This window comes from Athene cunicularia, assembly GCF_003259725.1.
Source record: "Athene cunicularia isolate RWA chromosome 4 unlocalized genomic scaffold, athCun1 chr4_part3, whole genome shotgun sequence".
In the NCBI taxonomy this organism is placed as follows: domain Eukaryota; kingdom Metazoa; phylum Chordata; class Aves; order Strigiformes; family Strigidae; genus Athene; species Athene cunicularia.
In genome coordinates this window covers 14,528,488-14,544,959 of record NW_020799100.1, presented here as the reverse complement: position 1 = coordinate 14,544,959, position 16,472 = coordinate 14,528,488, and the positions used below count along the sequence as shown (strand labels likewise).

The window sequence follows — 16,472 nt, the reverse complement described above, 5'->3', positions numbered from 1 at the left end:
ATTTTGCATCCGTGGGCAGCCTGCATGCACATTAGCAGGGCTTTCCAGACAGCAAGCCAGGCCATTGCCATGGCTGGACCCCCAGGAGATGGCAGGGACAGGCGACAGTCAGTGGCAGCCAGCGTTTCAGGGAGCACGGGAGCCCGGCTTGGGCAGTGCTGCGGGTGCCCTTCTGTGCTGCAGCCGCCAGCCATGAAAATGGGACCCAAATAGGTTTGTTGGGAGCAAGCCAAAGCTGGAATTAGAGCGTGACTGTGGTGTCCATGAGGAGGAGAACAGCAGCCCTGGACCAGCTCACTGTGTAGGCAAACAGCTGCTGGGAGGGTTTGGTGGAGTCAGGGGGACAGGGTGATGGAGAGAGGGCTGCGATGGGACTGGGGGCTCTGTCCGGTCCTCCTCGTTTACTGGTATGTGAGGCTACTTGGGAATCTCATCACTTGAAGGGGTTTAAAATCTCATGGACCTTGGGGAAGAAGAGAAAAACTGATGTGGGCTAGGCAAGAGGGAGGAGATCTCTTTCAACCGTAAAAATCCCTGACTGCCTTGTGCTGGCTTATGTGAGTGGTCATTTACTTCCCAGCTGGAGAGCTGCACTGGGAGTGCAGTGGAAGAAAATCCTGCTCTGTGCTGGAATTGCTCTGGGTCACAGTGTTTGCAGATGCTAATTTCTCCAGTGCCCAGCCAGCCATGCCCGCCCAGTCCCGCCAGTCCTGCCCTCCCACACGTGTGTGCTTGGCAGCCCTGCGCAGTGTGGAGTACCAGGGATATTTCTTCCTCCATCATTACAACTACCTTACACCACGTGCTACTTTCTGCTGTTTTATTTAGCAGTAAAGAGCAAAAGGTCGCTTGCTCACTGCAGCCTGGTGGGGTGAGCATGCCGTGGTGCATAATGCAGGAAGGATATCGAATCTACCTGCTCCTTCTGCTATCCGTGGGCTGTTCACAAAAACACAGTAATATCCCTTCCCTCCAGACACCTGCCAAAGACACGAACCTCTCCTGCTTTGTAATTCCTGCACAGGAGGCTGTGGGACACAGATGAGAAACTGGAGACTGAGGGACCCCAGTCTGATCCTCTCTGGCTTTCTCCCCTTCCCTGGGGCAGCCCCGAGCACAGAGGTCCAGGATATTCCCATTTCTCCTCTCCGTGGCAGGATTTAAGATTCATCCAGCTGGTCCTCTCCTTGTTCACAGAGTTGTGTGTACAAACCAGCTGAGCATCCAGCCTCGAATACAGGCCCTCTAAACCCACTAGCTAAGCAACCCGCTGAAGGGCTGCAGTTCTGTGCAAATCCCAGCCCAGGTTAGCCAAGCATGGGCATGGCCAGACAGCCTCAGATGGATGCCATGAGCAGATCACACACTTCTAAAGCGTGCAGCCAGCTGGAGATGTAAAGCACCTGTATGTCCACCCACAGAGAGGAGCCTGCCTCTCAGCCTGCCCCACGCCAAATACGGGATGTGGCATGAGTCAGAATGAGGGACACCAGAAAATAATAGACTTCACATGAAGAAGAGCAGTAATTTGCAGCTGTAAACCACCTTTCATCTACAGATCACAGAGGCGTCTCAAGCACTAATTAACGCAGCCTTGCAGCATCCCTGCCCCATAACTAGTGCGGGGCAATGGTTATTCCATCCACTGGCATGCAGCCACGTGTCCTTGCAGGCACCTGCAAGAGGGAACTGGCTTGCGAGGTTGGTCCTGTTCCACTTCTCACGGCTGCGCTGGAGGTGCCCGCGCACCTGTGCCAAGGTGCTGGTGTGTGTCCCGAGCGTGTGCAGGTTTGGTGTCTGCTTCTACAGCAGGCAGGTGAGGATGGGCCAGGGCTTTGCACCAGTGAATGGACAGCAGCAGTAGAATCCACTCTGGATCTCAATCCATCGATACCTTGGGTTTTATTTGATATTTTCTATGTGGAAATCAATAATTAGCTCAAAGAAAACTTGAGCAAGAAAGGTAAGCCACTCCAGCAGCAAAGAGCTCTAGCAAGGTTGTAAATAAAGTAGGGCAGGAAAGTTTCCAGTCTCATGAAGTTTTCATGAATTTATGTATGTGTGTACATATATCTATATAATATATATATATTTACAAAATATTTTCCAAAGTGCTAGAGTTCTTTAACCTTAGTAGTTACCTATGTAAAATTGGAGACAAACCCAAAGTACTTGCTGACTCGGGCATGGAGCGCAGAAGACAGGTTCACAAGGATCTGTATGTCAGGTTGTTTGTATTCCTCAGGCACTGTGTGGAAGCCTGGTCAGTCCCAGCCTCCATCTCCTGCTTTCCTGAGTCGAGGCATCTTCCCTAGGGAAAATTAAATATGCTTTTCTGGGAAGAATTTAAGTGTGCAAGAGAGATAGGAAGTGGCATAATCAGGAAATTTCCCAGTTAGCTGTAGGTGTACCAGACTTGTCTTCCCTCCCCCTGGGCTGGGTATCTACAACACACACCCTGCAGCATGCCTGTGCCTGAAGGATGTAACAGTAGACTCTGGGCTACAAGTCTATTTTGAGTTTTCAGTAAGCAAAATGAAGCAGAAGTTACTGGGCTGCATGTGGGAATTCAAATGTAAGACTGTGAAATATGGGAGAGGGGAATCAGACTGGGTAGTCTCTCTCTGCATTCAAAACGTCTATGAACATTGTTGAAATACTGTGTGTGAGCATTTTGCAAGGCTGAAAATAGCTCTGCAAGGTGCTGGGTGACAGTGAACGCCAGCCCCTGGCATTGCGCGGCTCCCAGCACCGCTTCGCTGTCACACCAGGAGCTTTGCTGTACAAAGAAAGCACAACGGAGTCTGCTGCTTTGTCCGTGTTACGAGCAGGTAAATTAAAGGTTAGAGAGATTGTAATTTGCTTCACAACATGGAGCGTATCGGGGCAGGAGTGAGACCTGTGAGCCCTTGCTGACAGTCCCTTGTTCTGACTTCTGCATGATGTGGGATTCATTTCCTTCGTTAAAAATAACCTTGTTTATAACCTCCGTTTCATGATTCAGCTTTTCTGCAGTCAACAACTGATCGCCATCAAAGCAGGGTAGCATCAGATTTCAGGAGGAAGATGCGATGGGCTGTTCCTTGCAAAGGGCAGTTTGAGGAAACAAGGGATCCCTTGTCAGAGGGCTGCTCTTTTTGGAGAGGAGTTCTCCCCTGTGAAATCACTGTGCCTGGAGCTTCTCGTGTGCAAATCCCCACCCATGGCTTCTGCCCTGCCAGAAACACCGGTGCTTCATCACCATGAATGTGGCCCCGTGCAGGCCCAAAGGTACAGACAAACGTGGTTTTCCTGATTCCTCTCCTCTTTCTTGCCTGTAGGTCAGAGCATCAGACATGCATTACACTACATACAGCGACCCAGAGCCCTACCAGTGGCACAGCTACCGGTTTTACGTCTAAAGCAAGACTCATTGCCAAGAAAAATCTCCTAGAAAGTCTCACACGCCCGCTTTTATTCCTCGCGCTGTGGTGTGATGCAAGTGTCTCATGAGCAGCACAGCTTTTAAGGACCGTGTTGCCAGGGTTTGCTCGCTGCTGTATTATCTTGCCTGCAAAAATCAGCTACGCAGCTGCAATCCTCATCCCGTTCAGCAGACAGGGAAGCGGAGGCACGGAATGACAGGACCAGCGTTTTCCAAAAGCGTCTTGTGATTTTTGGCTAGCTCCATGTTAACTTGCCACTTTCAGGTGGGTCAACCCACCAGCTGCTTCAGAAGCTGCTGGCCCAAGTGATGTGCCCATGGCCACACAGATAATTGGTAGCAGAGACCTAAACAGAAGCCAGACCCCTGAGACGTCATCCTGTGATGCAAATTTGAGCTCATTCTTCCTTTTTTAGGAGCTAATCCTTTGTCCTTGCAGCAAGAAGAACTTTCCATAAAAGTGATTTTTTTTTTTTTTACATATCATTGTGTGTTTAATGTTTAACAGTGGGATCATTATGGTTTTATTAGCAGTATGTAGTGCTTTTTCATCTTCAACTGACTTTGCAAACATTAACTAATTGATCTCGACTATGAATCAGTGGTGGTAAGTGGTAAGAGAGGCAAAGTGATCTGCTCCCAGTCACTGAGCAAGTGGTTGTCAGAACAGGGTGCAGAAATCAGGGATCCCGCTTTGCTGCTCAGACCACAAACACCGGTGGTTTTATTACAGTAATTTCCATTAGTGCTGCTGTCAGGGAGGGCCACAGCTGCTTCTTTCTGCTTCTGGTTGAGCTCAAGCTTGACAAAACATAGGAAATGTCGACGACCCCCCCCCAAAAAAAAGCTGCTTTTTTTAAAAGAAATATGTGATTAACTTTGTTTTCTTCAGTGATCCAGTAGTTGCTGGTTGTTTTCAGCTCACCCTAACAAAATGGGTAATGAAATTATCTATATTTGCAGGAACTAGATACTGAAGTCAGAGTGGCGTTGCTTGCAGCCAAACACTGTGAGGTTTTTAAGGGCCACATTGGTGAAGACTGACTTGAAGCATCCCGAAGACGAAGACGGCTGCCAGGAAATTAGCTCCTCGTTTGCAGTATGCAGAACATGTACAACGGCTTTATGATTTACTCTCTCATCTGCTTCACATTGTGTCTATTTTCCCTCGCGACTGTCCTGGCGTACGTAATTTTCTGTTGCAAAACATGAGTGAAAATGAGCACTGCAGTGGGGAAGAGCTGTGCCAGTACCCAGGTAAGGGTGGCCAAGCCTGGCAGGGACACGGCCCCTCTGCAGGGGGACAGTGACCATAGCTTTGGGGACAGAGGGGACCCAGCTGGGGGATGTGATGGTGGCTTTGAGGACAGACGAGATGAGGTTGGGGGGATGTTGATGGTTTTTCGGGGGACAGAGGGGATACAGCCCCCCAGGGAGGGGAGGCAATGATGGCTTTGGAGATAAGGGTGGGTGCGGTAGGGGGACGTGGTGGTGGCTTTGGGGACAGCACAGGAAGGTGTGATGGAGACTTTGTGGACAGAGAGAACACATTGGGAAGGTGTGATGGTGGCTTTGGGGAGATGGGGATGCAGCCCCTCAGCAGGTGGCTGTGGTGGTGGTTTGGGGACAGCAGAGCCGGAGCAGGGGGGCATGATGGTGGCTTTGGGGACGGGGTGCGGGTGTGATGGTGTTTTGGGGACAGAGGGGACACAGCAGGGAGGTGTGATGGTGTTTTGGGGAGAGGGAACACGGCAGGGAGGTGTGATGGTGTTTTAGGGACAGAGGGGACACGTCAGGGAGGTGTGATGGTGCTTTAGGGACAGAGGGGACACGGCACGGAGGTGTGATGGTGTTTTGGGGACAGGGTGGAGGTGTGATGGTGCTCGGGGACAGAGGGGACACAGCCCCTCGGCAGGTGGCGGTGGCTTTGGGGACGGGGCAGACTCGGTGCGGGGTGCGGCGGTGGCCGGGAAGGGGTGCGGGTGCTGGGCCCGGCTCCCGCTCCGGTGCGCCGGCCGGTTCCCGTGTCACGCTTTGGACTCTTATGAAGACATGCGCATTTATTCATTCTTGCCACTGCACTGGAGTCTGCCTAGAAACAAAGAACACAGCCTGGCGAAGTTGATGCTGGCTCCGAAAGTGTCTGGCTTTTTTTTTTTTTTCCCCCTCATTTACTTGTGCCATAGTTAAAAGCCTCGAGATATTTCCATGAATTATTTCCATGTGCCTGCTGATGGATCCCCCCTCCCATACACACACCCCACCCTTCGCCCCTCTCGACCCTACCAGGCCAGGTCTACGCATTTCGGAAAGTGCAGCCATGATAGATAAAGCAACTTCTCCCATTTTCACCCAGCCCCGTGGTATGACAGTTCGCAGTAGGTGTGCCTTCCGACGGGGAGCCACCCCCTTGCTGAATCATCGTGGAGCGATGGCCGGACAGCTCGTCCGCTTGGGGAACAAAATATCCCCCGTAGAGCATGAGGCGGTGGCGAGGCGAGACGCAAGTAAGAGACCTGTTAGCATTCGGCTCAGGCGCGGGGGAGCGGTTGCAGGGAGAAAACCTTTCCCTTTCATGGCAGCGGGGGCTGCGGATGCGGTTTGGAGCTCAAAGGCAAGACGTGCGCTGCTGTAAGGAACGTCCCCTGCCTTTGAGGTAGTGAAACTCCGAGGGCCCGATCCTGCAGCTTTTGCTTCTCTGAAAACTCCTTTCTTGCACGGAGAGGTTCTGTGCAAGATCAACACCTGGCTGGAGGAGCGACGTGCGGATTCGTGGTATAGTGCGGCGGTGGTTAGTAGCAGTAATCCTGTAATGCGTTTGCACAGACAAGCGTGTGAGCAGTAGTGTCGTGGCCGTGTTAATTGCCTAAAACTAGTTTATTCTGTACTGGTGAAAGTCGTTACCTTTGTTACCGCAAGGAAGTAATGACTTTACCTTCCTGGGTGCGCGTGTGTCAGGTGCTGAAGTGTTGCAAGATGTCCCTGCTTTTATTCAAAAGATGCTGAAAAGTATGGGAGGGAGAGGTGGGATGAGCAATTTTGAGCTGGGGTGTATCAGGCAAGACTAAATTGCAGCAGTTGTTGGACACGTAACGTGATCCTGTAATTAGAGCGAGGTAATAGTCTATGCCATGTTGAAACTATCCAGTGTCTGAGTTGGAGCAGTCTGAATGAAGCTAGTTCTTCTGGGATTATGCAGAAGCAGAAGTAATGCAATTAAAGTTTCCATACAGCAGCTTCTATGGGGTTGCAGAGATGTGTTCCCCCTGTGGGTCCTCCTTGCGGGTATTTTGCTTTTAAGGTAGGACGTGGAGGCTGCAATGGGGCTGCTCTCCAGGTTGGAGAAACGCCTTATGTGACACAGTCCTGCTCCTTGGAGCTTTATTTACTAATTAAGGTCCAAATCTTGCATCTCAGCCCCGGGGGCAGGAAAACTCCTGAAGGAGGGACTTACACGTTCAGCTTTGCAGAACTGAAGGATTTAAAGGACTCTCTAATTTGTCTTAAAACTTCCCTGCCCCCACTGCTCTCTATACCCCAAAAAAAGACATGTGTTAGCAAGTGGTCTGGTGGAGACCACACAGGCTGTGGTCTTTCTAGCGCTCCTGCCGGGGGGGCAGGATCCTCGTGGGGCTCTGGAGCGGCTCTGGATTGCTGTGGGGTTATGCTGGTGCGGAGCTGTGGGGGTACAGTCGTGCACAGGCAGACCTGGGAGGCTGTGCAGAGTTACGCTGTGTGGGCACCAGCCCTGCTCACGGATGCTAATTTCCCTTGGTGTGTGCGTGTGTATATATATAGCCGTGGTACATATTTAAATGAAGTCATTTTAAAGTAGTGCTGGCCCAGAAAAGTTTGAGAGCTATTTCAGTATTTGAGTGTTTCTCTTTGAAAGACAATGGACTGTGCAGAAGCTTCTAGGTATTATATGATGTGCTTACAGCAGGAGAAAGTGTGGTCTGCTTTTGGGCACAGTCAACCTTCCCAGAAGCAGCTGAGCTTTAGGTGCACACCTGGTTCCACCTGTATACAGCTGTATGTCTGTTGAGGGTCTGATGTTACCTTCCAGGTAGTTTGGGATATACCGGCTGGTGGTCAGTGAGGAGATTAGCCCCTTGGTGCTGTAACCTCTGTGCTGCTCAGCCTCCTGCAGCATTTGGCCAGGTCAGCAGAAGCCAGGGTGCCACATCCTTCCTGCTGCCATAGGGGAGCAGGGGATCCCCATGGAGAATGAGGGAGTGGATCTGGGCTGCCATTCCTCCCTCCTGGTGCTGGCCCGTGTGCTGCAGGAAGGTTACTGATGAGCAGGGGTGCTGGGCAGTTCCCTAGCTGGGGTGTTGTATCCACGTAGAGGATTTTTAAATGGTTTTCATGCCTGGTTCCAGTTCATGAGCCGTGGTGGCCTCCTCTGCTCCCTCTTCTCTGTTGGGGAATGGCTGGTGTGAGGCTTAAATGTTTTTCTTAGATTTTTACAGATTTAGAAGGTTTCTCCTGGGCTTGCCCCATCTTAGCAAGATGAATATGTGGACCTTAGAGTTTTGCACTTTTGCTGGCACCAGAACTGAGGTTTTGAGAGGCTGTTTGCATTTAAGGGAGTCTCAAAGCGGGACTTAACTTGTGAATGCAGAGTGGGGGAGGTTGGCTTTCTTACCTTTTGCAGTGTAGCTGGCAAATCAGTTTTGAAGTTCATGGCGTGGCAGAAGAAGTGGTCCTGCTTTCAGCCCTTTGCTCCAGTCTCTTCACTGTCCTTGTGGTTTAAGAATAACCTCACAGAATAACAAGAAGGAAAGTGATGCTCATTTTAGCCATCACTGCTTCCTTGGTTCATTTCTCCATGTGACCACAGTAACACTTGTGTTGGCACAAGGACCTGGGGTGCACAGGCAGGACAGGGTGAGGCCAGACTTGCTGCTTTTATTAGCAGCACTGGCTCAAGCGGAGTTAAACTGATGGCAAAACTGCATTGCTGGTGTCTTGCAAATGTATCTTTCTTCATGCACAAGTCAAACCATGGCTTTCCTAGTCACCAGTGCCTGCAGCTTAGTCAGGAGCCTGAAAGCAAATGATTTTCTTTGTGGCTAATGCAGGCACAGGTGATGATGATGAATCTGCAGTCAGGATTTGGTGACTGATGCCTGCAGCAGGACACCCCTGCCGTGCTGGTGGTGAGAGCTTGTCTTTGGCAGTGGAGCAAACCATTGTGTGACTCAGACGTGTTGGGAAAGAGTACGCAGCCTTCATTAGAGCAGGCTTTTCTGACCATGAACATACTAGAAGTCACATGTGGAAACTAAAATGAGCACTAGAAACACAAGGCTGCTCATTGAGAGGGAGGCTGTGCACTGAAAAGCAGAGTTTGCTTACATCTTGGTTTCCAAAGGTAGTCATAGGAGCTGTGGCTCTCTTGCTGTGCTCTGAAAACAGGGTGTAAACGTCCAACCAAAGAACTGCCACCGCAGACATAGTACCCCATATTTGGGTTACCCAGGTCCAGCCTCTGAGGACCCAGCAGGAAAAATGCGAGAAAAATATTTTGCAACATGATAGAAACACTTAGTTGGGGAGTAACCGCAGCCTGGAAGTGGTGGGGAGAGGATGTCTTCTTTATTGAACAGTGTGTGTTTGCTCTTAAAATCCCTTAAAAGCTCTGAAGCTCAAGCTTACTTGATTTGCTGTGTTTGCCATATGTAATATTTCAGCGAGAAGTCTCAATTCAGTGGGGATGGGTTGATGCAGGAGTTGTTCCCTTTTAGGTGATAGGGAACCAGTTAGTCATGTGTAATGCACTGGTTTGCTTGTTAGACTGTTTTGTGAGTTTCTTTTTAATCAGTGTATTCCAGACCTCTGGGCAGAGCTCAGGTCCTAATTTGTCATATGGTTTAAGCACAGACTTGTTTCTCTTTCTGAAGCACAGGCTTTAAGCCGGAGCATTTTTAATAACAAAACATGTTGTAATTCTCTATTCACCTTTAATGCAGCATCACAGATACCCCAGACTTTGTACACGTGTCTGCTCCTGGAATGGAGTTCCTCCTTGTGCTCCCTAAATATAGAAACATTGTAAATGGATCCCTGTAGTTTGTTTTCTGTAGGTTCCTGTGTGTATGCAAATTGCTGCTTCTGGATAAATGCTTTACCTGAATTTGTGCTTGCGATGCTTTTGCAGTTGGGCACCTCTTGCTTGCTAAACTGTGGCAGTGCGTGCTGGTTTTTTTAAAAGGTGTGTATCCTCCCCTTTTTCCATACCATCTTCCAGGAAGGATTGTCTACGCAGAGCGATGTTATCTTCCCTCGTTTTAAACGGTGTCAGCAGATATTTATTTTTTTCTCTTCTCCTGTCCCGATGCTAAGTACCCACCATGGGAATGAGTTGTCTTGTATTACTCACATGGATCAAATCTGTGGCTTGGCCTCCAAATTATATGGTCCTGTTCAGAAAGGGTGAGGTCCTCTGGAGCCTGAGCAAAGGTGCCAGAATCTCTTTGCCTGCTTTTTTTTTTTTTTTTTTTTTTTTTTTTTTTTTTTTTAATGAGCGGAAAAACTGGTGGCCTTCAGAGCTGGGTATTTTCTGTCTGAGGGCTTCTGAATGCATAAAATCAGAGAGAATGTGTCTGTGTAATCCGATCTGCTCTTGAAAGCCTTGCGGAGGGCTGCATGCTGCAGACATAAGCTGTGTCAATAAGAACTCTATTCACCCTCGGAAAACAGCCTCGTGATCGGGTTTGACTGGCAGGCTTCCTAAGGGAGGGCCTTGTTTTGAGAAAGCTCCAATTTTTTGGCGGCACTTCTGACTGTCTTTTCGGACTCCCACTTATTCTTCTTTCCTTGGTGTGATAAACTTGGAATTTTTTTTGCTAGGAGGCTGCTGGGGAGGAGGGAAGATTTCATGCAGCACGGTAATGGGCGGGGAGTTTCGTTCTTCACACTGCAACCTTTCCACCCAAGCAGAATTTAGGAGCGGAAAGGTGATGGATTTGAAAGATTGAGGTAGGAGTGGAGGTCACTGCAGACAGGAGAGCATCCTCATGGGCACATGCAGGGTACTTGCTTTCAGAACAGTGGCACAAAATACCTGTCCTTGTAAAAGTCTTGGATGGCAATGCGCAAAATGTGTGGTTGTGCGTGTTTGTGTTCTTTTTCCCTTGGTTCTGCAGATGTCTGTATTACGCAGAAGTGTTGGGTGAAATTCTGCTTTTGGTAATGCTGGCATAAATCTGCTGCGAAGGCAGTGTTGTACTAATGGCTGTAATTTATTGGTCGCTATTAGTTAAAAAAAAAAAAAATCACGTGAGTCAAAAATCTTATTCTGCTTTATGAAGTATTCAACACCTGGCATGTAATCTTTTAAAATCATCTATGAAAAAACTGCTTGAGCTAGTAAAAATGATGCTTATAAGATTTTCTGAAAGCAGAGTTTTAATCAAAATATCAGGTTCTGAGCTGCTGTTTAGTGTATAGCATTTGTATAAATGGCATTTTCCATTGCATTACATGTGTGATGCTCAGTGTGTGCTCTGCTGAGGTCTTAAAGCCATTCTGTTTGGCAGTGGGTTGCCAGTTTTAACAAAAGAGATGCCAGACTGTCAGTTATGCATGCTTCTTCTTTCTTGCAGGTCCCTTGGTCTATCAACCAGGTTTTTATTAAAGCTCCAGCTCCTTACTCAAGTGATGATTTGAAAATTAGCTCATCTGTATGTCTTTCTGGGTTATTCCTGTAGCTGCAAATGAAAGCTTGAAAATATAATTAGGATGTAATATGCACAGGCTCAAAAAAAAAACCAAAAACCAACCCTGACAAAAAACAAAGTAATGCAAAGCTATTATTTAAAAGAAATGCAATTACGTTTTGAGCCAATTGAGGCTTGACTTAATTTCTCAGGGTTTGCTGGTGATGATGCAGTAAAACCAAAATTAACTCCTGAAATATGCCTGTCCCGAGTCAGGAATTTGGCTGGTGAAATCGAGAGAGCCACCGAAAGAAGGGGAATCCCCTCACAGGGCAGCCTGGCCCTGTGTGGTTTGCAAATGGGTGCAGCCTTTGGGGTTATTCCTGTAGTCTCCGTTTCCCTGGCTCTCCCCAGCTAATTCTTCTTTGATAAAGGCTTGATCTTACTGTGAGAGCTTTAATAACAAACTCTGACCGGTTTAGGTGGGATTGGCCCCTGGGCAAACGACATGCAGAGCTGGGCGGCTGTGGGCAGGAAACGCTGGTCTCTGCTGCTGCTGCTCGTAAGGCGGGGAGGCTGCAGCTGGGTAATTTGTTTTTACTTCCTGTTCCCAATCTGTTTGGGTCAAAAGTAGCGGTGTTTTTCCATATTAAGATGTTTGGCTTCATTCTGCAAGGCAGCAATAAATTTCACACTGCGCACAACGTGTTTCTTATATTTCGGAGACTCACTGTTGCTGCCTTTGACTTTTAATTTGGATGGTGAAACCTTTTTGGTTGCATAGACCTGCTTTTCAAGGAAAACAGAAAGCTTCCCCCCCCCCCCCCCCCCCCCCCCTTCTTTCTGTTTTGTAAAGAGCCTTTGAAATAGCTTGCAGGTCTGTAGCTGAGCAGAGGGAGGGAGCCAGCAGGTCTGGCTGCCGTGGCTGGCTCCTTGGCAGGCTCACGGGGGAGAGCAGGACTCCTCAGCCTGCTTCCTTGGTCACGAGGGGATGATGCTGCTGGAGTTAATTGGGATGCTGGGACTTAATTCATTAATGTTTGTGAAGTATTTGGTGATCTTTTGGTGAAAGGTCCTGGGACTGCGAGAGCTGGTTGTGCTGGTGAAGGGCTGTAATGCGAGGGGTGCATGTGGGTTGATGGACCGGTCATTAAAGTAGTCCTAAAGGCTGGATGATGGCTCCATGATGGGGAAACCTACCCCCTAAAAGGAAAACCAGCTCCTACAAAAGAGCATTGCCTGCTCTGAGCCATGGCTTGCTGCTGGGAGTTGTTCTCCAGAGTGCTGGGTTAGTTCATAGCATGCAGTGTGTTACCATGGGCCATTAGGTACAAAACCGACAGAGAGGATTGGGCTCATCCCTGTGTGGGCTGGACAGCAAAAAGGCATTGGGTTTCTCTCCCCAGAACCTGGTCAAAACTCCGTCAATACTGTTCACTCTTTAAGTGCTGTTCACTCTTTAAGCAGCCTATTTTGGGGATCTCCTACCCTGTCTACAGCCAGCAAGTCAGGATGGATAAATCATCCTGATACCACAGGTATCAGTGGGATCCTTTTAAATACAATCTGAATGTTTTAAAATAAACAATGATGAGCAGTGCTGGCCCAGGGGGCTTTTGTTTCATCTTCAGATACGTATCAGTAAAGGTATTTTTGAGATACAAAGAAGAAACAGTAGTGTGGAGCCATCAGTAGGGTTACAGATGGTCTGTCCTTTCTCTGAAGCCTCCAGCTGCCGCCATTGTATCTGGTCAAGGAAGCCAGAGCACAGAGGGGTCTTGTGAACTGCCTCTGCCCTCGGACAGACTGCCCGGGTTTTGGCACGGGCATCTCCACCTTGCCTGTGCACTTGGCTCCTGGATCCACAACCAAATACCTCCATCCTAGGTCCTCAGCTTGTTCCTCAGACCAAGTCCACAACCTGTAGATTCGGCTTGACTAGTTACTCAGCGGAACAGCGCAGCAGCTGCAGTGCCCTTCGTTGAGCGTAGCCTTGGTAAAGATCTAATGTTGGCTGTGCCCTGAGCACCCAGGTGTGGTCTGGCTAATGGCAGCAGAACCTTCCACGTGGTGCTTGACGAAGCTGTGCCACAGGTAATGTAAATGAGGCCGACCAGAGTGGACTGCTCTGCAGGAGGAACAGTGAGACCCTTTCCTCCTGCATATCTGCAGTGCTGACACCTCCCATGCTGCTTCTGGATGCAACTGCTCAGAAGTGCAGGCGGGTTGTCCCCACTCCTCCCCTGCCTGCTCTACCCACCCCCTTGGACTGATTTGCCCAGGGCAGGTGGTATGGGTGGCTCTCGCCCAGGACTGATCACCTTCATTGTGATTTTCAGGGTCTCCAGAGCAGTCAGTTCAATGGCTGTGATCCACATTTCTGAGACTGAGTAGGACATGCAGGGCAGATTCTGCCTGAGGTTAGATCAGCCTTGCTGAAGGGAGAGACCTGCTGGGTTGGGGACTTTCCAGCTTTGGTGACTGTGTTGTACTATGACACATTCAGTAACTGATGCTCAGATACCAAGGTTGGAATGAGGATGCTGCTGAAAGGCGAATTCATTCTGTGTCCTATGTTAGGTGGAAGGTTATCCTTCTGACAAGACCCTGAGATCCATTCTTAAGGTACATGGAAGTACAGACAACAGATTTATTTATGTTCTGTACAGTGCCACCATCTTCTTCCTCTAGGCGTACCAGGATTTGTAAATTCAGCCCAGCTGTAGAGTGTGTCCTGAGTGCCCTTAGTTGGGCAATTACACCATTTTGCATGCCAGCTTACATGAGAAACAGTTTCTCCCCCAGATCTTGGAGCATCTCCACCTGCTCAGCCAACCTGGGGGATGCACTACCTGGTGACTTCTGGATGGGAAGACTCTTTGGTTGCACAGTGCTGCAGAATTCATCCCTGTCATAGGATCTGCACCCAGTGCTTTTCTAATGTAAATGACTTTCAGTGCACACGAGGAGAGAAGCAAACTTGTAGGGAATGTGTATTTGAGGGAAATGTGGAAACCTCTCGAGAGAGAGAGGCATTGCTGAGGCAGAGCCATTGGCTGCTCAAAGCTCCTGAGATGTGCTTAGTGCCCTTGGCCTCCACGGGTGCCATGAGGAGCTGAGCCTGCTATTTCCTGCCCTTCAGATGGGCTTTGGCACTGAAAGGTGCACTCTTTCATCCCTGCTGCTGTCCTCATTCCTCTGAATGTTTGTTCTGGCCAAGGGAGAGGGCAGGAGTGAGGCCTGGGCCCCGTAGGAAGGCAGAGCTGCCCTGGCCAATGCAGCCTGTGCTTGGGTCAGCTGGAAATGGTGGTGAAATGGGAGCTGGAGGATGCACAGGCCTGCAGGAGAGCATCTGCACAGGTGGGGCTGAACTGGTCACTGATGGCTGTTTGCAAGGTGCTCATTTTTAATTCAATAAAACACAAACTATTGTAGTTATGTACTGATTAATACAGCCATTGCATAAGGCTGTGAGCTAAGATAGGTGTCTTCTACCACCAGTAACTCCCTTTTTGAAACAAAAGGACTGGACAATTGAGATGGACTGATCCTGTGCTATGGTAGTTCACCACAAATTACATTTCAAATAACTGCCCACTGATTCCTGCTCTGGAGGCTTGGGGGTGTGTTGACTTGCCTTTCCAATGTGGAGACCAGGAGAGCAAATGGGGAAAGCAGCCAAGCACTCCAGATTTGGGACTGACAGGCAGGAATTAGCAGTTTGTTTGTTTCCCTTTCTTTCAGTAAAAAGTAGATGCAAACATGTGTGAGAAGCTTTTAGTGGGAAGTTCGTGATGTTCATCAGCAAACACCTGACTGGTGATTTGCTTGACTGATGGCTTTCTTTTAAGCATCCTTAGGTACTTGTTTGTTAATAGGATGTCTGGGGGGAGGGATCATACAGCTGAACTGGAACTCTTGAGTTTCAAAAGGAGTTTTTCCTCCTGAGAGTAAATTTTTTACTGTGTTATCTCCTGTTATTGTGCTTGATCTTCAGTTTGCTGATACTGTCTTTAAAAATGTTTAATTCCTAGAGGGGTAGCGCAGAGCAGAGTCTGAATGTTTGTGAGGAGCAACCCCAATTTGAAATCGAATTTTGGTCACCATTTAGAGACATTTTTTGCTGGTCCCCTTTGCCTGCGATGTGCACCGATGCTGTGGTGTGGCCAGGCTGGAGAGTGCTGTGAGGTCCCTATCCCTGGCAGAGCCTCGGGTTGAGCAGCACTCACTCCTTCTGCAGGAGTAACACTGCTGCTGCACTGGTGAGACCTTCCCCTTGCCTGTTGATAGGCAGAAAAAAACATTAGGACTGCAGAACTTGTTTGCAGAGTTACGCAGCAATTACCTAAAAAAAAAAAGGGAAGATAGGATGCTTGTTAAACTAACACTACAAATGCTTTTTTTTTTTTTTTTTTTTTGGTGATTATAGTCCAAATATAACATCTTTGTTGTAGGCAGAAAGTGAAGCTGACTACAAATGGGAGTGATACTGAGAGGAAGGTAAAAAACTTAATATTCTGAATGATAGAAGAATGAATTTAAATTCATTTAATGTCAGTAATCTTTGTATTATTAGCTGTAATCTGCTTCTGAGAAGCATACAGGCTTGACTTTTTTTTTTTTCTCCTCTCCATAGAACTGCATTAATAAGAACAGAGTGTTTCTCCTGACTTTAGACTTTCTCATAGCCTTTAGACTATGAGCTCCTAAGAGCACAGATTTTTCTTCTGTATTTTTGGGTAGCATCTGAAGGTAGTGAAAGCTGCCACAAACAAACAGCAGTGCTGGGAGCGAGATACCGCACTCCCAGATCGCTTAGCAAGGGTCTAATCCTGCATGATGCTTACAAGAGGGTAGAACTAGGGCTGCAGTCTTATATTGGGTGCGTGGGTGTTTTTAGGATGGTTTTAAACCTGTACGTTGCTAAAGTGGTTCTCAGCAGGGTGATCTTGGGAGGAAACCTGCTATCTGGGAGAGCGAGGGGGCGCAGGCTGCTGTATTTTTGGATGCGCATCTTTCCTGGGGCGTGTACCGAGGGGAGATACAGATGCAACAGTATTGATGTACTTGATGCAGTACTGTTAGCTGGATTGTGAAGACAAAGAGGTGAGAGGGGCTTTAGGATTGTTGTTTTGAGCCTTTAATATGGGGAGAGAGTGCCGTGACACAGCGGCAGCATCTGACACCTTCGGGTGTGTGACTGTCACAATTGACTTCATGCATCTCCCTGTTGTGAGGGAGAGAGCTGGTGCATGCGAGTCTGCTTTGGTTTCTGCAAGAACGTGATGTTGCTCATCCTGGAGATTCAGGCAACTGAAACGAGAGAGGGAGAATTAAAGTGTGAGATCTGCTTGCTCATGACCTGAATCCCCTAATCACAGCCT

General features: G+C 48.5%; 1 protein-coding gene across 1 annotated transcript in view; it reads left to right on the top strand.

Moving 5' to 3' along the window:
- The first annotated feature begins 5,670 nt into the window (after positions 1 to 5,670).
- MBNL3 (muscleblind like splicing regulator 3) overlaps positions 5,671 to 16,472 on the top strand; it is an 89,308-nt gene continuing 78,506 nt past the window's right edge. Inside the window, exon 1 of the mRNA XM_026848671.1 lies at positions 5,671 to 5,931. Coding sequence (XP_026704472.1) covers positions 5,905 to 5,931 — 27 coding nt within the window. The 5' untranslated portion in view covers positions 5,671 to 5,904. The remainder of the gene's footprint in view (positions 5,932 to 16,472) is intronic.